General features: G+C 38.9%; 1 protein-coding gene across 1 annotated transcript in view; it reads right to left on the bottom strand.

Annotated features, from left to right (window-relative positions):
• Positions 1-23,642, bottom strand: part of MRPL39 (mitochondrial ribosomal protein L39) — a 328,194-nt gene that overhangs the window by 19,517 nt on the left and 285,035 nt on the right. Inside the window, exons 8-9 of the mRNA XM_053706005.1 lie at positions 6,139-6,292; positions 1,291-1,338 (exon numbers count right to left, since the gene is read on the bottom strand). Of these exons, the coding sequence (XP_053561980.1) occupies positions 1,291-1,338; positions 6,139-6,292 (202 nt within the window). The remainder of the gene's footprint in view (positions 1-1,290; positions 1,339-6,138; positions 6,293-23,642) is intronic.

Genomic DNA, 23,642 nt, shown 5'->3' with positions numbered 1-23,642 from the left:
GCAGGAACTCTAGAAGTTCTAGTCTGAAACAGAGCATCAATGACCTTGTCAGAAAAACCTCTCTGAGACACAATTAAACGTTGAATCGCCATGCCATCAAATTCAGAGATTTGAAATCTTAATAAAAGAAAGGGCCTTGAGAGAGAAGATCCTTTTTTAGAGAAAGCTTCCAAGACGTGCAGGAGGACATCTGCACCAGATCTACAAACTAAATCCTGAGAGGCCATGCTGGAGCAAATCAGAAATGTTGAGGCTTCCTGCTTTATTCTAGCTATCACCGTGAATAGCACCAAAAAGAGAGGAAAAATGTAAATCAGGTTGAATGACTAAGGGACCACTAGGGTGTCTACCAGGTCTGCCTGAGGGTTTCGAAACCTGACACAATACTGAGCACTTCACTTTCACATCACTCCTCATCAAGGAGGCAAAAGAAAATGACTGAGGATCATGGGAAGTGGAAGGGTAGTTCTGGTGTGATGGGGTGTCTTTTGCCTCCTCCTAGTTATCAGGAGGGGAATATTCCCACACGTGATGGCTTGTGTACTCTCACCATCTGATAAAAGAAAATTGTGCTTATCTAACACTCCTTAGAGAAGCCACAAAACAAATTTTTGCATTTTGAAAACCTAGGTTAAAGAGCTTGCTTTTTGGCCTCCTTAGAGAGCGTGGTACAAGCACAACTTTTACACAAAAGTAAAAGGTGTTTAATGTTCTTTGAACCTTAACTAAACTGGCATCTGTAATTAATATAGTCTAGCTGATCTGCAGAAAATATTTCCCTTAGCAGTGTCTGTCCTTCACAATCCACTAAACGTGTGGCAAGCTCAGTTACAGTTACCTATTTTAGTACACAGCTATTCTAAAGCCATCTGCGTCCCTTTAACAACATCAGCATACTGGTCTAATGCTTTTTATTTTAACAGTACAATAAGCAAACAACTCTCTTTTAAGGTCAATAAAAAATAAACATCACTGCATTCATCTCCTAACTAGCTTCTACTTTATTGTTTGCTTTATTAAAAACTGTCTCAGTTTACAAGCTTTCAGCAATAACTGTGAAAAACAATCTCACTACAATCTGCTTTTGCCTTTAACAGCAACATGAAAATGTGTTTATTCTGTAGGTCATTTCCTTGCGTTTTATTAAACTCTTTTCAAATGCACTATATCTTCATAGGAAGTATTTCCTTAACCCTACTGCTACAAACATAATGCTCATAATTTCTCTCTAAGGATAAAAGAGGTGCAATTCTGCAGTTTTACTAGCAAAAGTCATTTGCAGCATCTTACCAGTCTCTGTGACCTTTTCCGCAACTTGTCCCACACAGTGTGATGGACCTGAAATGAGAATTGTAGAATTAATGACATTCTACTGGTACAAAAACAAACACTATTTATGATTGTATATATATATAAAACGAATTAGGTAAAGTGGCACACACCATCCATCCACCAGCCTGGTGCATTGCATAAAGCATGTATCCGGAAAATAGCAGGCAACACAGGAAACTTAGTAACAAGCCTTTTAATCAAGAAAATGTGAAGAACCCTTTCTCAAATGGAGCCCATGTCTTCCATGGGCTCCATTTGAGAAAGGTTCGCTGCAGAACCGAAACGTTATGGGTTAAGGCCCTATTTTTCTTCACATGTTGTTGATTAAAAGGCTTGTTACTAAGTTTCCATTGTTGCCTGCTGTTTTCCGGATACACGCTTTACCTTTAAGCCAGGTTGGTGTTCTGGATATTTATATTTATATATACACACACACACATTAATATCTACAGTATCTCACAAAAGTGAGTACACCCCTCACATTTTTATAAATATTTTATTATATCTTTTCATGTTGTCACACTGAAACACTGAAGAAATTACACTTTGCTACAATGTAAAAGTGGTGAGTGTACAGCCTGTAAAACAGTGTAAATTTGCTGTCCCCTCAAAATAACTCAACACACAGCCATTAATGTCTAAACCATTGGCAACAAAAGTGAGTACACCCCTAAGTGGAAATGTCCAAATTGGGCCCAATTAGCCATGTTCCCTCCCCAGTGTCATGTGACTCGTTAGTGTTACAAGGTCTCAGGTGTGAATGGGGAGCAGGTGTGTTAAATTTGGTTATCGCTCTCACACTCTCTCATACTGGTCACTGGAAGTTCAGCATGGCACCTCATGGCAAAGAACTCTCCGAGGATCTGAAAAAAAAAATTGTTGCTCTGACCTAAGCTATAAGAAGATTGCCAAGACCCTGAAACTGAGCTGCAGCACGGTGGGCAAGACCATACAGTGGTTTCACAGGACAGGCCTCCCCATGGTCGACCAAAGAAGTTGAGTGCACGTGCTTAGCATCATATCCAGAGGTTGTCTTTGGGAAATAGACGTATGAGTGTTGCCAGCATTGCTGCAAAGGTTGAAGGGGTGGGGGGTCAGTCTGTCAGTGCTCATACCATACGCCGCACACTGCATCAAATTGGTCTGCATGGCAGTCATCCCAAGGAAGCCTCTTCTAAAGACGATGCACAAGAAAGCCTGCAAACAGATTGATGAAGACAAGCAGACTAAGGACATGGATTACAGGGACCATGTCCTGTGGTCCAATGAGACCAAGAGAAACTTATTTGGTTCAGATGGTGTCAAGCGTGTGTGGTGGCAACCAGATGAGGAGTACAAAGACAAGTGTGTCTTGCCTACAGTCAAGCATGGTGGTGGGAGTGTCATGGTCTGGGTCTGCCGGCACTGGGGAGCTACAGTTCATTGAGGGAACCATGAATTCCACTTTGTGACAAATTTTGACATTTCTACTTAGGGGTGTACTCACTTTTGTTGCCAACGGTTTAGACATTAATGGCTGTGTGTTGAGTTATTTTGAGGGGACAGCAAATTTACACTCTTATACAGGCTGTACACTCACTACTTTACATTGTAGCAAACATGTGAGGGGTGTACTCACTTTTGTGAGATACTGTATATATATATATATATATATATATATATATATATATATATATATATATATATATACACATTCACACACGTATATATAAATAAATACACACACATTGTATATGAGCTTGCTGTACATCCCATTCCAAAACCATGTGCATTAATATGGATTTGACCCCCTTTGTGGCTGTAACAGGCACCAGTTTCTGGGAAGAAGATTTTGAAATGTGTCTATTTGAGCAAGCCAAATGAGCATTTGTGAGGTCAGGCACTGATGTTGGACGACAGTCTGGCTTGCAATGAGCAATCACATTCATTCCAAAGATGAAGATGTCAGGGTTTAAACGATTTTACCAGAAGCTGTAACTCTCTGCGTGCTTGCAAGAGAGTGAGTGTGTTTTATATATATATATATATATATATATATATATATATATATATACACACACACACACACACATACGTGTGTAATGGTGGTTCTACGTGTGTAATGGTGGTTCTGAGGAAGGGGCTAATCCCCCGAAAACGTTCACTGTTTAGGAAATAAATCTGGTGAAAAGTCCTGGCGAGTGCACTCTTCATTCTATGATATATATATATATATATATATATATATATATATATATATATATATATATATATATATATATGTGTGTGTGTGTGTGTGTGTGTGTGACTTTTCACATAACTAGTTGCCGTACAACCACAAGTTTTATTGCAAAGTACTTACAAAGCTACCCTGGGGCTATACAAACTGACACATTTTGTAATGGAATCCCCCTTTAATGCTATTTTACCAATATACCCTTAAGCTGACAGAATATTACAGGTAATTGAGTTTCTAGTCTTTAAAATACACTGAGCCAACACTCTCATTTCACCAGCTACAAATACTGCAGTGGCCTGCTGCTCACACCAGAAGAGTGGACATTTGAATTAGATATTGCAATTTCTAATTGCAAATATTAGTTATCCCACCGTGCTATACAATGGAGTTCAATATGCTGCGCAGCTTGAAACGAGCAGAAAAAATATATTCACATTCTATTTTTTACTCCAAACAATCCATTAGTTTCTCTTCCCTCCCTTTCAAACTGCATGCTCAGCATGGCACGGCACTGGGGTGTTGCAAATAATGAAAAGCAGAATTGGTCTTCACAGCTTTGGTATGATTTCATAATTTATTAATTATCTTAATAAATTATATATTATTTAAAAATGACATAGCTGCACATTTGCAAAAACTGCACAGTCTGACTTTGTGCACACGGAAAATGAAAAAGGCAGGTGCTCAACATCATTTGGCCATATTTGAAGCGTCTCTGTAAACAATGATTCTTTGCAATTACGCTGCCAGGAAATACAAAGGCAGATATCAACAAGGACTTACACAAGAGAAACCCTTACTTTGATTATACTAAATGGTAGCAATTGAAGATGCATTACAAAAAATCAATGCAGACAACCTGAAATTAGTCTGATTTTACTATTTTCTGCTTGTTAGACTAGAAGTGTGCAGACTTTTCTACTTCATTATAAAAGTATAGCATGTTTGTCCTGGGGATTAGTAATTTCCTTTTCAGTGCACCCTGTCACAGTCCGACAGTATTCCACATGCAACAAAAACTCTTGTGATATTGTAAGTGTTAAGTGACAAACATTGTGTAACATTGCAAATACATACTTTTAAGCTAAAAAGGTTAAAAAATTTAAATAATTTTTATGTAAATGGAATATTGTTGTCATAGGTATATATACCTCCCAACATTTCAAAATTCAAGAGGGACATATACATGCACACACACACAGGCCACTTTATTAGGTACACCTGTTGAATTGCTTGGTAACACAAATTGCTAATCAGCCAATCACATGGCAGTAACTCAATGCATTTAGGCATCTAGACATGGTAAAGACGACTTGCTGAAGTTCAAACTGAGCATCAGAATGAGGAAGAAAGGGGATTTAAGTGACTTTGAACGTGGCATGGTTGTTGGTGCCAGACGGGCTGAGTATTTAAAAAACTGCTGATCTACTGGGATTTTCACACACAACCATCTCTAGGGTTTACAGAGAATGGTCTGAAAAAGAGAAAATATCCAGTGAGCAGCATTTGTGTGGTCGAAAATACCTTGTTGATGTCAGAGGAGAATGGGCACTCGTTACAACCAAGGTATGCAGAATACCATCTCTGAACAACACGTCAAACCTTAAAGCAGATGGGCTACAGCAGCAAAAGACCACACTGAGTGCCACTCCTGTCAGCTAAGAACAGGAAACTGAGGCTACAATTCGCACAGGCTCACCAAAATAGGACAATAGAAGATTGGAAAAAAACGTTGCCTGGTCTGATGAGTCTCGATTTTCTTTGCAACATTCAGATGGTAGGGTCAGAACTTGGCATAAACAACATGAAAGCATGGATCCATCCTGACTTGTATCAACGGTTCAGGCTGGTGGTGGTGGTTGTGTAATGGTGTGGGAGATATTTTCTTGGCACACTTTGGACCCCTTAGTACCAATTAAGCATAGTTTAAACGCCATAGCCTATCTGAGTATTGTTGCTGACCATGTCCATCCCTTTATGACTACAGTGACTACAGACAAGCAGTTGGGCTGAACTCTTGATTATACCCCCACTGTCAATACCTCTTGATTCTCTATAGCAAATATTGTAGTATTGACAAGATAAATATAGGTGGCAGTTTCTACAGGCAAAATCAGTTATTTCAAATGATTGCCCCCTTTATCAAGTTAAAGGCCACCCATGGTTAGTTGTCCAGGTTACTATCCATGTAAAAAAAGGCAAATCCTATAGTATTAAAAGGCCAGGTAAGTTTGTCCGATGTAGAGACTGCAGCGCAAGACAAACATACCTGGCTGAAGGATCAGCAGTGACCGCCGTGAGGATCAGACAGCAGAGAGAGTGGACGGGAGCGGGCTTTAGGACTAGTTAGATAATAAACAGTTTGGTCTACACAACTTTGCATGTGAGGAGATACATGCTGTCTACACACTGTGCCAAATGTCCAGCAAATGTATATATTTTTAATATTTGTATTAAAATATACAAAATGTGTCAAGCCCTGTTATAAGGTATATACTGTATATTGTGTGTTCATTTACTCTGGTTTATTTTTTGTTAATTTATAGTAAAAACAAATACCTTGCATAAACTATGTTTGATAACATTACCTTTAAATGATATGGTAGGGAAAGCCCTTGGAATCTTCGCACATGCTCTGTTGGGATATTTGTTAAGGAATGAGCAGCTGTGACTTCATATTGCAGACAAAAACGTGTTCTGGGAATGTGAGGTCCATCGCTGATGTCCACAAAATCACCAAATCTGATCAAGATTGGAAGGATTAATACATTTTTCTCATGCTTTAAGTGGTAAACAAATAAGCAATGCTCTTAGTAGTTTGCATAACAATACAAATATCAATAATTAATATCATCAAGTACTTTTTGTTTAAATTAATCAGCGTTAAGAGGAAAACTAAGAGGAAGACTTATAGGAAGATAAAAAAAAAAAAAAAACAGATTGATAGTAGCTACCAATTTGCTCCTCAAAATAATCATACTTATCTGACATTGTTATTTATTTTACGCGAGTCTATGGGGTGGGTGGAATGGTATCTAATGGACTGTACCATTTGCCCAAAGTAAATGCTTTGCAATGAAAATCATTGAAACGCGTTCAGCTGTTAATAAAAATAGTTATTTTATCAAAAACATAATTTATGTAAGAACTTACCTAATAAATTAATTTCTTTCATATTGGCAAGAGTCCATGAGCTAGTGACGTATGGGATATACAATCCTACCAGGAGGGGCAAAGTTTGCCAAACCTCAAAATGCCTATAAATACACCCCTCACCACACCCACAATTCAGTTTAACGAATAGCCAAGTAGTAAGGTGATAGAAAAAGGAGTAAAAAGCATCAAAAAAGGAACTTTAAATAATTGTGCTTTATACAAAAAATCATAACCACCATAAAAATTGTGGGTCTCATGGACTCTTGCCAATATGAAAGAAATTAATTTATCAGGTAAGTTCTTACATAAATTATGTTTTCTTTCATGTAATTGGCAAGAGTCCATGAGCTAGTGACGTATGGGACAGCAATACCCAAGATGTGGAACTCCACAGAAGAGTCACTAGAGAGGGAGGGATAAAAATAAAAACAGCCATTTTCCGCTGAAAAAATTAAATCCACACTCAAAAGAATACGTTTTTCTCATAAATGCAAAGAAAAAACTTAAAACATAAGCAGAGGAATCAAACTGAAACAGCTGCCTGAAGAACTTTTCTACCTAAAACTGCATCCGAAGAGGCAAATTCATCAAAACGGTAGAATTTAGTAAATGTATGCAAAGAAGACCAAGTTGCTGCTTTGCAAACCTGATCAACTGAAGCTTCATTCTTAAAAGCCCATGAAGTGGAGACTGATCTAGTAGAATGAGCTGTGATTCTCTGAGGCGGGGCCTGACCCGACTCCAAATAAGCTTGATGAATCAAAAGCTTTAACCAAGATGCCAAGGAAATGGCAGAAGCTTTCTGACCTTTCCTAGAACCAGAAAAGACAACAAATAGACTAGAAGTCTTCCTGAAATATTTAGTACCTTCCACATAATATTTCAGAGCTCTTACAACATCCACAGAATGTAATGATCTCTCCAAAGAATTCTTAGGATTAGGACTCAAAGAGTGGACAACAATTTCCCTATTAATGTTGTTAGAATTCACAACCTTAGGTAGAAATTTAAATGAAGTCCGCAAAACTGCCTTATCCAGATGAAAAATCAGAAAAGGAGACTCACAAGAAAGAGCAGATAATTCGGAAACTCTTCTAGCAGAAGAGATATCCAAAAGGAACAACACTTTCCAAGAAAGTGGTTTAATATCCAAGAAATGCATAGGCTCAAAAGGAAGAGCCTGTAAAGCCTTCAAAACCAAATTAAGACTTCAAGGAGGAGAAATTGATTTTATGACAGGCTTGATACGGACCAAAGCCTGTACAAAACAGTGAATGGAAGGATTAATCAACACAGAGGTTGAGAAACAAAGGATGCATTTATATAGCACTTGACTCTCCCTGTGTATCAGTGTGTAACATCAAGGTCTGGAAGTGTACTAAGGTGTACAAAACAGTAAATATCAGGAAGCTTAGCAATATTTCTTTGAAACAAAACAGAAAGAGCAGAGATTTGTCCCTTCAAGGAACTTGCAGACAAACCTTTATCCAAACCATCTTGAAGAAAATGTAAAATTCTAGGAATTCTGAAAGAATGCCAGGAGAATTTATGAGAAGAACACCATGAAATATAAGTCTTCCAGACTCGATAATAAATCTTCCTAGAGAGAGATTTACAAGCCTGTAAAATAGTATCAATCAACCTCTATGACTCAGCACTAAGCGTTCAATTTCCATACCTTCAAATTTAATGATTTGAGATCCTGATGGAAAAACGGCCCTTGAGACAGAAGGTCTGGTCTTAAAGGAAGTGGCCAAGGTTGGCAACTGGACATCCGGACAAGATCCGCATACCAAAACCTGTGAGGCCATGCTGGTGCTACCAGAAACACAAACAATCCTTCCATGATGATCTTGGAGATAACTCTTGGAAGAGGAACTAGAGGCGGGAAAATATAAGCAGGTTGGTAAAACCAACAAACTGCTAACGCATCCACCGACTCTGCCTGAGGATCCCTGGACCTGGACAGGTACCTAAGAAGTTTCTTGTTTAGATGTGAAGCCATCAAATCTATTTCTGGAAGACCCCACATCTGAACAATCTGAAAATACACATCTGAATGGAGCGACCACTCCCCCGGATGTAAAGTCTGACGGCTGAGATAATTCGCTTCCCAATTGTCAACACCTGGCTAATGTACTGCAGAAATTAGACAAGAGCTGGATTCTGCCCAAAAAAGTATCTGAAATACTTCTTTCATAGCTAGGGGACTGTGAGTCCCACCATGATAATTGACATATGCCACAGTTGTGATATTGTCTGTCTGAAAACAAATGAACGGTTCTCTCTTCAACAGAGGCCAAACCTGTGGAGCCCTGAAAATAGCACAGAGTTCTAAAATATTGATTGGTAACCTCGCCTCTTGATATTCCCAAACCCCTTGTGCTGTCAGAGATCCCCAGACAGCTCTCCAACCTGAAAGACTTGCATCTGTTGTGATCACAGTCCAGGTTAGACGAACAAAAGAGGCCCCTTGAACTATACGATGGTGATCTAACCACCAAGTCAGAGAGAGTCAAACATTGGGATTTAAGGATATTTAATTGTGATATCTTTGTATAATCCCTGCACCATTGATTCAGCATACAAAGGTCTCATATGAAAACAAGCAAAGGGGATCGCGTCCGATGCTGCATTCATGAGACCTAAAACTTCCATGCACATAGCTACTGAAGGGAATGATTGAGACTGAAGGTTTCGACAAGGTGAAACCAATTTTATTAGTCTCTTGTCTCTTAGAGACAGAGTCATGGACACTGAATCTATCTGGAAACCTAAAAAGGTGACCCTTGTCTGAGGAATCAAGGAACTCTGGTAAATTGATCCTCCAACCATGTCTTTGAAGAAACAACACTAGTTGATTTGTGAGAGATTCGGCAGAATGTAAAGACAGAGCTAGTACTAAGATATCGTCCAAATAAGGAAACACTACAATACCCTATTCTCTGATTACAGAGAGTAGGGTACCGAGAACCTTTGAAAAAAATCCTTGGAGCTGTCGCTAGGCCAAATGGAAGAGCGACAAATTGGTAATGCTTGTCTAGAAAAAGAGAATCTCAGAAACCGATAGTGGTCTGGATGAATTGGAATATGAAAATATGCATCCTGTAAGTCTTGCTGAACAAAAGGTAGAATAGTCCTTATAGTAACCAGTTGAAAGTTGGCACAAAACGATTCAAAATTTTCAGATCCAGAACTGGCCTGAATGAATTTTCTTTATTTGGGACAATGAACAGATTTGAATAAAACCCCAGACTCTGTTCCTGGAATGGAACTACTCGTATGATTACCCCTGAAAGCTCTAGATCTGAAACACACTTCAGAAAAGCCTGAGCCTTCACTGGATTAACTGGGATGCGTGAAAGAAAAAATCTTCTCACAGGAGGTCTTACTCTGTATCCTTTTTAAACCTAAAAGAAGGAATAAAAGGCTTATTCCATTCCTTTGAAATCATATCAGAAATAGCATCAGGAACTGGAAAAACATCTGGAGTAACCACAGGAGGTTTATAAACAAAATTTAAATGTTTACTAGTTTTAGTATCAAGAGGACTAGTTTCCTCAATATCCAAAGTAATCAACACCTCTTTTAACAAGGAACAAATATACCTCCATCTTAAAGAGATAAGAAGATTTGTCAGTGTCAATATCTGAGGTAGGATATTCTGAATCAGATAGATCCTCATCAGAGGAGGATAATTCAGTATGTTGTCGGTCATTTGAAATTTCATCAACTCTATGACAAGTTTAAAAGACCTTTTACGTTTATTAGAAGGTGGAATAGAAGACAAAGCCTTCTGAATCACATCAGCAATAAAATCTTTTATATTCACAGGGATATCATGTACATTATATGTTGAAGGAACAACAGGCATTGTACTAGTACTGATGGATACATTCTCTGCATGTAAAAGCTTATCATGACAACTATTATATACCACAGCTGGAGATATAATCTCTGCTAACTTGCAACATATACACTTATCTTTGGTAGAACTGTTATCAGGCAGCAGGAATCCAACAGTGGTTTCTGAGATAGGATTAGATTGAGACATCTTGCAAATGTATGAGAAAAAACAACATATAAAGCAAAATTATCAATTTAATTATATAACAGTTTCAGGAATGAGAAAAAAATGAAAACAGCATAGAAAAAGGCAAGGAGCATATAGGAAGTGGGGTTTAAATAAATAATTAATTTGGCGCCAAGTATGACTCAACGCAAAATTACATTTTTTGGCGCTAACAACATCCATAAATGACGCAACACGCGTCATGGCAGACGCAACCTTGTGCAAGGAAACCTGGCGTCAACTAAGATCCCGGAAATTACAAATTTGCGTCACCGAACGTACCTTTGCGCCACAAAAGTTCTCACGCCAAGAATGACAATAAATCAGCATTTTGCGACCTCGCAAGACTAATTTTGCCCACAAAGATTTAATGAAAAAGCAGTCAATTTGAAGAAAAGACTATACCCCAGGTAAGAAAAAATAACTTCCTAAATACATTTTTCCAATTTTGAAACTGAAATATAAATAAACCTGACTCATGACAAATATAAGTACAATACATATATTTAGAACTTTAAATACATAAAGTGCCAAACCATAGCTGAGAGGGTCTTAAGTAATACAAACATACTTACCCAAAAGACACCCATCCACATATAGCAGATAGCCAAACCAGTACTAAAACAGTAACAGTAGAGGTAATGGAATATGAGAGTATATCGTCGATCTGAAAAGGGAGGTAGGAGATGAATCTCTACGACCGATAACAGAGAACCTTTGACAAGATTTCCCGTGAGGAAAAACCATAAAATCAATAGGCGATACTCTCTTCACATCCCTCTGACATTCACTGTACTCTGAGAGGAATCAGGCTTCAAAATGCTGAGAAGCGCATATCACAGAAGAAAATCAAGCACAAACTTACTTCACCACCTCCATAGGGAGGCAAAGTTTGTAAAACTGAATTGTGGGTGTGCTGAGGGGTGTATTTATAGGCATTTTGAGGTTTGGGAAACTTTGCCCCTCCTAGTAGGATTGTATATCCCATACGTCACTAGCTCATGGACTCTTCCCAATTACATGAAAGAAATACATTTTGTTTTCTTTTAGCGAGTATTCTGCCCTTATATTTTACTAACCTGATATACATACACCATTGGAGTTTTTTATTCCTAGAGCAAACCTAGAAGTATGTTTCGCTTTGATGGGATTTATGGTGATGCAAGGAAACAGCCCTGGAAATTGAAAATCTATACCAGTGAGTATACTGCACCTACTGTATATACATTTAATTTGTATATATGCAGAATTTGAGTCTGTATCCCCAGCACATCCCAGAAATTCCCAATTTATGGAAACTTGCTGAATTGGATTTAACACCCCTGGATCTCTGCCCCTGACATTTGAAGCCTATACATTTAACAGTCCTTTGGGAGAGACTGTGGGAAGGCAGCGGTCTGCATTAAGGGAAGTATTGTGTTTTTCTTCTCCATATTATACAGAATTGTGCCTATAACATTTGTAGCGTATTGTCTGTATTTGTTATTTGTTAGCTTGTATCTTGTATGACATTGTTATTTATTTTACATGAGTCTATGGGGTGGGTGGTATGGCATCTAATTGACTTTACCATTTGCCAAAGGTTTCTTTAAAAAAAAATGCTTTGCAGTGGAAATGGGGAACAGGCATCTTGTAAGCTGAATGGGTGCAGTGAGCGAGTTATAAGGAGGTAACACTTTGATTTTCTGATGATGTGTAGTAACAAAATGCTTAAAAAACGCATAGCAAAAAAAAAACAAACTTTTTTGTTTACTATCCCTTTAAGATATTTGAATTTAAAGGGACATTAAACACTAAATACATGCTAGATAGAATGATGCATTCAAAGAATAAAAAATTTATGCTTACCTGATAAATTTCTTTCTCTTGTGGTGTATCCAGTCCACGGGTTCATCCATTACTTGTGGGATATTCTCCTTCCCAACAGGAAGTTGCAAGAGGACACCCACAGCAGAGCTGTCTATATAGCTCCTCCCCTAACTGCCACCCCCAGTCATTCGACCGAAGACAAGCAAGAAAAAGGAGAAACTATAGGGTGCAGTGGTGACTGTAGTTTAAAAATAAAAAACACCTGCCTTAAAGTGACAGGGCGGGCCGTGGACTGGATACACCACAAGAGAAAGAAATTTATCAGCTAAGCATAAATTTTGTTTTCTCTTGTAAGGTGTATCCAGTCCACGGGTTCATCCATTACTTGTGGGATACCAATACCAAAGCTTTAGGACACGGATGAAGGGAGGGACAAGGCAGGAACTTAAACGGAAGGCACCACTGCCTGCAAGACCTTTCTCCCAAAAATAGCCTCTGAGGAAGCAAAAGTATAAAATTTGTAGAATTTAGAAAAAGTATGAAGCGAAGACCAAGTCGCCGCCTTACAAATCTGTTCAACAGAGGCCTCATTTTTAAAAGCCCATGTGGAAACTACCGCTCTAGTGAAATGAGCTGTAATTCTTTCAGGAGGCTGCTGGCCAGCAGTCTCATAAGCTAAACGGATTATACTTCTCAGCCAAAAAGAAAGAGAAGATGCCGAAGCCTTTTGGCCTCTCCTCTGTCCAGAGTAGACAACAAACAATGCAGATGTTTGACGAAAATCCTTAGTAGCTTGTAAATAAAACTTTAAAGCACGAACCACGTCAAGATTGTGTAATAGACGTTCCTTCTTTGAAGAAGGATTAGGACACAGTGACGGAACTGATTGATATTCTTATTAGATACCACCTTAGGAAGAAATCCAGGTTTGGTACGCAACACTACCTAATCTGTATGGAATATCAGATAAGGGGAATCACACTGTAAGGCAGATAACTCTGAAACTCTTCGAGCCGAAGAGATAGCTGCCAAAAACAGAACTTTCCAAGATAAAAGCTTGATATCTATAGAATGCAGAGGTTCAAACGGAACCCCTTGAAGAACTTTAAGAACTAAATTTAAACTCCATGGCGGAGCAACAGGTTTAAACACAGGCTTGATTCTAACTAAAGCCTGACAAAACGCCTGAACGTCTGGAACATCTGCCAGACGCTTGTGCAGAAGAATAGACAGAGCAGAAACCTGTCCCTTTAAGGAACTAGCTGACAATCCCTTCTCCAATCCTTCTTGGAGAAAGGATAATATCCTAGGAATCCTGACTTTACTCCATGAGTAACCCTTGGATTCACACCAATGAAGATATTTACACCATATCTTATGATAGATTTTCCTGGTGACAAGCTTTCGAGCCTGAATTAAGGTATCAATGACCGACTCAGAGAAACCACGTTTTGATAAAATCAAGCGTTCAATGTCCAAGCAGTCAGCCGCAGAGAAATTAGATTTGGATGTTTGAATGGACCTTGGATGACATGTCCACCAGATCTGCATACCAAGACCTGCGTGGCCATGCAGGTGCTATCAAAATCACCGAAGCTCTCTCCTGCTTGATCTTGGCAATCAGACGAGGGAGGAGAGGAAATGGTGGGAACACATAAGCCAGGCTGAAGGACCAGGGCACTGCTAGAGCATCTATCAGCGCTGCCTGGGGATCCCTTGACCTGGACCGGTAACAGGGAATCTTGGCGTTCTGACGAGACGCCATCAGATCCACTTCTGGTTTGCCCCATAGTTGAATCAGCTGGGCAAATACCTCCGGATGGAACTCCCACTCCCCTGGATGAAAAGTCTGCCGACTTAGAAAATCCGCCTCCCAGTTCTCTACTCCTGGGATGTGGATAGCTGAGAGATGGCAAGAGTGAACCTCTGCCCATAGACTTATCTTTGAAACCTCCAACATTGCCAGGGGGCTTCTTCTCCCCCCCCTGATGGTTGATATAGGCTACAGTCATGATATTGTCCGACTGAAATCTGATGAACCTGACCGCAGCTAGTTGAGGCCAAGCCTGAAGAGCATTGAATATCGCTCTCAGTTCCAGAATGTTTATCGGAAGGAGGGCTTCCTCCTGAGTCCACTAACCCTGAGCCTTCAGGGAGTTCCAGACTGCGCCCCAGCCCAGGAGGCTGGCATCTGTCGTGACTATAGTCCACTCTGGCCTGTGGAAACTCATTCCCCTGGACAGATGGACCTGAGAGAACCACCAGAGAAGAGAATCCCTGGTCTCTTGATCCAGATTTAGCAGGAGGGGACAAATCTGTGTATTCCCCATTCCACTGATTGAGCATGCAAAGTTGCAGTGGTCTGAGATGTAGGCGGGCAAACGGAACTATGTCCATTGCCGCTACCATTAGGCCGATTACTTCCATACACTGAGCCACTGATGGTCGAGAAGTGGAATGAAGAGCACAGCAGGAAGTTAGAAGCTTTGAGACCTGACCTCTGTCAGAAAAAATTTAATTTCTACTGAATCTATCAGTGTTCCTAGGAAGGAAACTCTTGTGAGAGGAGAGAGAGAACTCTTTTCTTCGTTCACCTTCCACCCGTGAGACCTCAGAAAAGCCAGAACAAAGTCCGTATGGGACTTGGCGATTTGAAAAGTCGTCGCCTGTATCAGAATGTCGTTTAGGTAAGGAGCCACCGCTATGCCCCGTGGCCTTAGAACCGCCAGTAGGGACCCTAGAACCTTCGTAAAGATTCTTGGTGCCGTGGCTAACCCGAAGGGAAGAGCCACAAACTGGTAATGCCTGTCTAAGAAGGCGAACCTGAGGAACTGATGATGATCTCTGTGAATCGGAATGTGGAGATAAGCATCCTTTAAGTCCACGGTAGTCATATATTGACCCACCTGGATCATAGGGAGGATGGTTCGGATAGTCTCCATCTTGAAGGATGGGACCCTGAGAAATTTGTTTAGGATCTTGAGATCCAAGATTGGTCTGAAAGTTCCCTCTTTTTTGGGAACTATAAACAGATTTGAATAGAAGCCCTGCCCCTGTTCCTCCCTTGGAACTGGGTGGATCACTCCCATAACCATCAGGTCTTGAACATAACGTAAGAATGCCTCTCTCTTTATCTGGTTTACAGATAATTGTGAGAGATGAAATCTCCCCTTTGGAGATGAAGCTTTGAAGTCCAGAAGATATCCCTGGGAAACAATCTCTAATGCCCAGGGATCCTGGACGTCTCTTGCCCAATATTAGAAGTGAAAGAGAGAGCGCCTAATGGTGTGATATCGTTTAAGACCAAATAGATATGATTACTATACACTTCCGCCAAATGGATACTCACAAAAGAGTCGGCACTCACAAGTAGTGCATACAGGCAGGCTGACTTTAGTACAGCAGTCAGTACGCTGAATCTGTCAGATTAGTGTTGTAGATCTGTTTAATAAGTGCTGGGCTCCCACTTTAAGTGCAAATGTAAAGTATCCAAAACTTAGCTAGTTCCACATTGCCTAAGGCAGCAAAACAAAGTGACATTGTGGAACTAGCTACGTTTTTTCACCAACAGTGAAAAAATACAGTAAAATCTTTGAAATTTTTAAAGTATGTGTAAGGGACTAAAACAACATTGCACCCGCTTGCAAATGGATGATTAACCCCTTAGGCCCCAAACCGGATTGAAAAACGTTAAAAAACATTAAAAATCAATTGAGCACCATGCCACAGCTCTGCTGAGGCTCCTACCTGCCCTTAAATACGATTTTGTGCAGAAATAACCCCTTTGAAATGGTTCTCAGATGCCAGAGGACTCTTCTAGGGAAGCTGGATGTCTCAGTCTGTATTAAAACTGCACAGTTAGAGTGCTAAAATAGGCCCCTCCCACCATTACTGGATGTCAGAGGGGCCTTAAGAAAATACTCCTGGGAGTATCTGACTAGCCATGTGGAAACTAGGCCCCAAATAAAGACTTATCTCCCTCAGAGAAAAAACGTCCTATTTATGAAATCATGTAAACGTTTTGTCACTAAGCAATATGAATATTAACATGAGTATTACCCTGTTATGTAAGCATGATCCCAGTCGCTGTTAAATCACTGCATCAGGCTTACCTCAAATACACAAGGCTCTGTCAGCATTTTCTAGAACTTATTCCTCTCTCTAGAAATAAAAATACTGAACATACCTCAAAGCAGGTAATCTGCAGGCCGTTCCCCCAACTGGAGTTTTCCCATATTCATCAGTTATGTGTGAGAACAGCAATGGACCTTGGTTACAAACCGCTAAGATCATCAAATCTCCAGGCAGAATTCTTCTTCTAATTTCTGCTTGAGAGAAAAACAGTACAACGCCGGTACCGTTTAAAAATAACAAACTCTTGATTGAAGGTAAAACTACACTAAGTCATCACATATCTCTTGATACTTCCTTTCTTGTCGAGAGTTGCAAGAGAATGACTGGGGGTAGCAGTTAGGGGAGGAGCTATATAGAAAGCTCTGCTGTGGGTGTCCTCTTGCAATTTCCTGTTGGGAAGGAGAATATCCCACAAGTAATGGATGAACCCGTGGACTGGAAACACCTTACAAGAGAAAAGATTAGTCCATGACTAACATGTAGATGTATTTTTTAAAGTTTCATTAGTTGTTTAAAAAGTTACAAAATAAGTGTAAAGTTTTAGTGTCTATAAAACACTGGGAGCTGCCATGTTGTAACTTGTGTTACCTTCTCTGCTGTGGCCAATTAGGGTCAGTTATAAATAGGTCACTAGAGTGTGCAGCCAATGGTTGTGCTGGATTTAACAGTGTTCTGCACTTCCATTTCTAACAGGAACTGAAAAGCTCACAATTTCAGAATGGAATTACAGGAAAAGAGGACAAAATAAATAATGAAAGTATATTGCAGAGTTGTTTTATTATATACAATTTATCATTTTATATTACCATCTCAAAGTGTTTAATGTCCCTTTAAGTGTTTTTTTTCTTACAATAATGTCCATTTGGTGCATTACAAATTGCAGCAACTTAGAAAAGAAATAGAACAGAGAGAGACCCTAGGAAACCAAATATATGAAAATTGTACAAAACAAAAATGACAAGTAATGTTCATACTGAATGACCAACTCCTATATTATACATATAAAAGAATGTGCTTTGTGAAAAGAGATATTTTAAGAGAAAATATGTTAATTTTACATAATATAAGAGGCAGAGCCATTGACTCCTGAATCAGTATGTTCCAATAAATGTGTTTACATAAAGTATTTATAGTACCTTTACATAGCAGTTTAGAATATGGTGACCAATAGATAATAAAAATAATAATAATAATAATAATAATAATAATAAACATTGCAATCATTTTAAATAGGTCACTGTGTCATAAATATAAATAAATGATAAATATAAAATATACTTTAAATGTAAATGCTATTATATAGGAACAAAAGTAAAATACTAACAAAATCTGACACTTTTGTTTAATGTTTCTTTTCACCCCCTGTCAGGTTTTCTTCCCCTGGGATTTGTCTGACATTTCCAGCAAAATATCAATTGACTGATTTTTAGCCACATATACTAGTTGTGTGTATTTAGCAATACATGGGGGGGTTCTCTTCATCAGATGACTACATGTGCCCTTTTAAGGTTGTATAGGTGGTGTGAAACTATCTTTTAAAGCACATGACCCCAAAAACCTACTTAAAGGTCCACGAATCGTTCATGGTTCAGAAAGAGCTTGCAATTTAAGAGGCTTTTCATTTTACTTCTATTATCGATCAAATGTACTTTGTTATCCTTTTCTGGTTATTATTTGTTGGAAAGCATACCTAAATATGACCAAAGCAGCAATGAACTACTGGAAGCTAGCTGCTAATTGGAGAGGTATGTAAATATGCCTTTTGTCGTTGACTCACCAGATGTGTTCATCTAGCTCCTACTGTAAAAAAACTATGTATGTCTCTTTTTTCCCTTGCAGTGCTTAGTCAGATCCGAAGGGGTTAACTAGACAAAGTCAGGGGGCCAGTTTGTCTGAATAGAGGCTATAAACTATAGCTAGTTCTGAGTGTATGTCTGTTTTTGTAAATCTAATAATCTATCATTGTCCAAATTCTTGCATTTCAGCCTGTATCAGTGAACACATAAATTACTTAGTATCCTGATACGCTAAATATATCTGTGACAAAAACATAATTTATGTAAGAACTTACCTGATAAATTAATTTCATATTGGCAAGAGTCCATGAGCTAGTGACGTATGAGATATACAATCCTACAAGGAAGGGCAAAGTTTCCCAAACCTCAAAATGCCTATAAATACACTCCTCACCACACCCACAATTCAGTTTAACAAATAGCCAAGTAGTGGGGTGATAAAGAAAGGAGTAAAAAGCATCAACAAAGGAATTTGGAAATAATTGTGCTTTATATAAAAAAATCATAACCACCATAAAAAGGGTGAGCCTCATGGACTCTTGCCAATATGAAAGAAATTAATTTATCAGTTCGGTTCCTACATAAATCATGTTTTCTTTCATGTAATTGGCAAGAGTCCATGAGCTAGTGTCGTATGGGATAGCAAAACCCAAGATGTGGAACTCCACGGAAGAGTCACTAAAGAGGGAGGGATGAAAATAAAAACAGCTGCCTGAAAAACTTTTCTACCAAAAATTGCTTCTGAAGAAGCGAATACATCAAAACGGTAGAATTTAGTAAACGTATGCAAAGAAGACCAAGTTGCTGCTTTGCAAATCTGATCAACTGAAGCTTCATTCTTAAAAGCCCACGAAGTGGAGACTGATCTAGTAAAATGAGCTGTAATTCTCTGAGGCGGGGCTTGACCCGACTCCAAATAAGCTTGATCAATCAAAAGCTTTAGCCACGATGCCAAGGAAACGGCAGAAGCCTTCTGACCCTTCCTAGAACCAGAAAAGATAACAAATATATTAGAAGTCTTCCTGAAATCTTTAGTAGCTTCAACATAATATTTCAAAGCTCTTACCACATCCAAAGAATGTAAGGATTTCTCCAAAGAATTCTTAGGATTAGGATACAAGGGACAACAATTTCTCTATTAATGTTGTTAGAATTCACAACCTTAGGTAAGAATTTAAATGAAGTCCGCAAAACTGCCTTATCTTGATGGAAAATCAGAAAAGGAAATTCACAAGAAATAGCAGATAATTCAGAAACTCTTCTAGCAGAAGAGATGGCCAAAAGGAACAACACTTTCCAAGAAAGTAGTTTAATGTCCAAAGAATGCATAGGCTCGAATGGAGGAGCCTTTAAGGCCTTCAAAACCAAATTAAGACTCCAATGAGGAGAGATTGATTTAATGACAGGCTTGATACGAACTAAAGCCTGTACAAAACAGTGAATATCAGGAAGCTTAGCAATCTTTCTGTGAAATAAGACAGAAAGAGCAGAGATTTGTCCCTTCAAGGAACTTGCAGACAAACCCTTATCGAAACCATCCTGAAGAAACTGTAAAATTCTAGGAATTCTAAGAGTGCCAGGAGAATTTATGAGAAGAACACCATGAAATATAAGTCTTCCAAACTCGATAATAAATCTTTCTAGAAACAGATTTACAAGCCTGTAACATAGTATTAATCACTGAGTCAGAGAAACCTCTATGACTAAGCACTAGGCGTTCCAATTTCCATACCTTCAAATTTAATGATTTGAGATCCTGATGGAAAAAACGTACCTTGAGACAGAAGGTACAGCCTTAATTGAAGTGGCCAAGGTTGGCAACTGGACATCCGAACAAAATCTGCATACCCAAACCTGTGAGGCCATGCTGGAGCTACCAGCAACACAAACGATTGTTCCATGATGATTTTGAAGATCACTCTTTTAAAGAACTAGAGGTGGGAAAATATAAGCAGGTTGGTAACACTAAGGAAGTGTCAACGCATCCACTGCTTCCACCTGAAGATCCCTGGACCTGGACAGGTACCTGGGAAGTTTCTTGTTTAGATGAGAAGTCATCAGATTTATTTCTGGAAGACCCCACATCTGAACAATTTGAGAAAACACATCTGGATGGAGGGACCACTCCCCCGGATGTAAAGTTTGACGGCTGAGATAATCCGCTTCCCAATTGTCTACACCTGGGATATGTACCGCAGAAATTAGACAAGAGCTGGATTCCGCCCAAGAAAGTATCCAAGATACTTTTTACATAGCTAGGGTACTGTGAGTCCCACCCTGATGATTGACATATGCCACAGTTGTGATATTGTCCGTCTGAAAACAAATGAATGGTTCTCTCTTTAACAGAGGCCAAACCTGAAGAGCCCTGAAAATTGCATGGAGTTCCAAAATATTGATTGGTAATCTCGCCTCTTGAGATTTCCAAACCCCTTGTGCTGTCAGAGATGCCCAAACAGCTCCCCAACCTGAAAGACTTGCATCTGTTGTGATCACAATCCAGGTTGGATGAATAAAGAGAGAGTCGAATATTGGAATTTAAAGATATTAATTGTGATATCCTTGTATAATCCCTGCACCATTGATTCAGCATACAAAGCTGGAGAGGTCTCATATGAAAACGAGCAAAGGGGATCGCGTCCGGTGCTGCAGTCATGAAACTTCCATGCACATAGCTACTGAAGGGAATGATTGAGACTAAAGGTTCCGACAAGCTGAAACCAATTTTAATTGTGTCTTGTCTGTTAGAGACAGAGTCATGGATACTGAATCTATCTGGAAACCTAAAAAGGTGACCCTTGTCTGAGGAATCAAGGAACTTTTTGGTAAATTGATCTTCCAACCATGTCTTTGAAGAAACAACACTAGTTGCTTTGCGTGAGATTCTGCAGAATATAAAGACTGAGCTAGTAACAATATATTGTCCAAATAAGGAAACACCGCAATACCCCGTTCTCTGATTAAAGAGAGTAGGGCACCGAGAACCTTTGAAAAGATTCATGGAGCTGTCGCTAGGCCAAAAGGAAGAGCGACAAATTGGTAATTCTTGTCTAGAAAAGAGAATCTCAGAAATTGATAATGATCTGGATGAATCGGAATATGAAGATATGCATCCTGTAAGTCTATTGTGGACATATAATGCCCTTGCTGAACAAAAGGCAGAATAGTCCTTATGCAACATCAGCCAAAGAAATTGCAGGCCTGAGAAGATGACCAGAATATAAATAGGCTTTCCTTAGATAAGATTCAAGTTTCCTATCTAAAGGATCTTTAAAAAAAGTACTATCTTCCATAGGAATTGTAGTACGTTTAGCAAGAGTAGAAATAGCCCCATCAATTTTGGGGATCTTTTCCCAAAACCCCAATGTAACTGCTGGCAAAGGATACAATTTTTTAAACCTTGAAGAAGGAATAAAAGAAGTACCAGGCCTATTCCATTCCTTAGAAATCATATCAGAAATAGCATCAGGAACTGGAAAAAACTCTGGAGTAACCACAGGAGGTTTATAAACAGAATTTAAACGTTTACTAGTCTTAATAACAAGAGGACTAGTTTCCCCAATATCCAATATAATCAACACTTCCTTTAACAAAGAACGAATGTACTCTATTTTAAATAAATAAGTAGATTTGTCAGTGTCAATATCTGAGGAAGGATCTTCTGAATCAGATAGATCCTCATCAGAGGAGGATAATTCAGTATGTTGTCGGTCATTTGAAATTCAACTTTATGAGAAGTTTTAAAAGACCTTTTACGTTTATTAGAAGGCGGGATCGCAGACAAAGCCTTCTGAATAGAATCAGCAATAAAATCTTTTAAATTCACAGGTATATTTTTACATTAGATGTTGAAGGAACAACAACAGGCGATGCACTATTACTGATGGACACATTCTCTGCTTGTAAAAGCTTATCATGACAACTATTACAAACTATAGCTGGAGAAATAATCTCCACAAGTTTACAACAAATGCACTTAGCTTTGGTAGAACTGTTATCAGGCAGCAGGGTTCCAACAGTGATTTCTGAGACAGGATCAGATTGAGACATCTTGCAAATGTAAGAGAAAAAACAACATATAAAGCAAAATTATCAATTTCCTTATATGGCAGTTTCAGGAATGGGAAAAAAATGCAAACAGCATAGCCCTCTGATAGAGAAAAAAGGGTAAGAGGCATATAGGAATGGGGTTTTAAATAATGAAAATATTTTGTGCCAAGTATAACGCACAACACAACAGAATTTTTTTTTGCGCTAACAACATCCGGAAATGACACACTCGCATCTTCAACGACGCAACCTTGTGAAAGGACTTGGCATCGACTAAGACGCCGGAAATTACGAATTTGCGTCATCGAAAGTAACTTTGTGCCAAAAAATCTCGTGCCAAAAATCACGCAATATACTTTGGCATTTTGTGCCCTCGCAAGCCTAATTTTGCCCACAAATTAAAAAGAAAAGTCAATTGAAAAAAGACTATACCCCAGGTAAGAATTTTTTCCCCCTAAAAAATGCATTTCCCAGATATGAAACTGACAGTCTGCAAAAGGAAATATACTGAAACCTGACTCATGGCAAATATAAGTACAATACATATATTTAGAACTTTATATTAATACATAAAGTGGCAAACTATAGCTGAGTGTGTCTTAAGTAATGAAAAACATACTTACCAAAAGACACACCCATCCACATATAGCAGATAGCCAAACCAGTACTGAAACGGTTATCAGTAGAGGTAATGGAAAATGAGAGTATATCGTCGATCGGAAAAGGGAGGTAGGAGATGAATCTCTACGACCAATAACAGAGAACCAATTAAATAGATCTCCCGTGAGGAAAACCATTGCATTCAATAGGTGATACTCTCTTTACATCCCTCTGACAAGAGGAATCGGGCTTCAAAATGCTGAGAAGCGCATATCAACGTAGAAATCTTAGCACAAACTTACTTCACCACCTCCATAGGAGGCAAAGTTTGTAAAACTGAATTGTGGGTGTGGTGAGGGGTGTATTTATAGGCATTTTGAGGTTTGGAAAACTTTGCCCCTCCTGGTAGGATTGTATATCCCATATGTCACTAGCTCATGGACTCTTGCCAATTACATGAAAGAAAACAGAATTT

The sequence above is a fragment of the Bombina bombina genome, chromosome 3 (assembly GCF_027579735.1).
Source record: "Bombina bombina isolate aBomBom1 chromosome 3, aBomBom1.pri, whole genome shotgun sequence".
Taxonomy (NCBI): Eukaryota; Metazoa; Chordata; class Amphibia; order Anura; family Bombinatoridae; genus Bombina; species Bombina bombina.
Note: the sequence above shows the minus strand (reverse complement) of the source record. Positions and strands in the feature narration are given on the sequence as shown.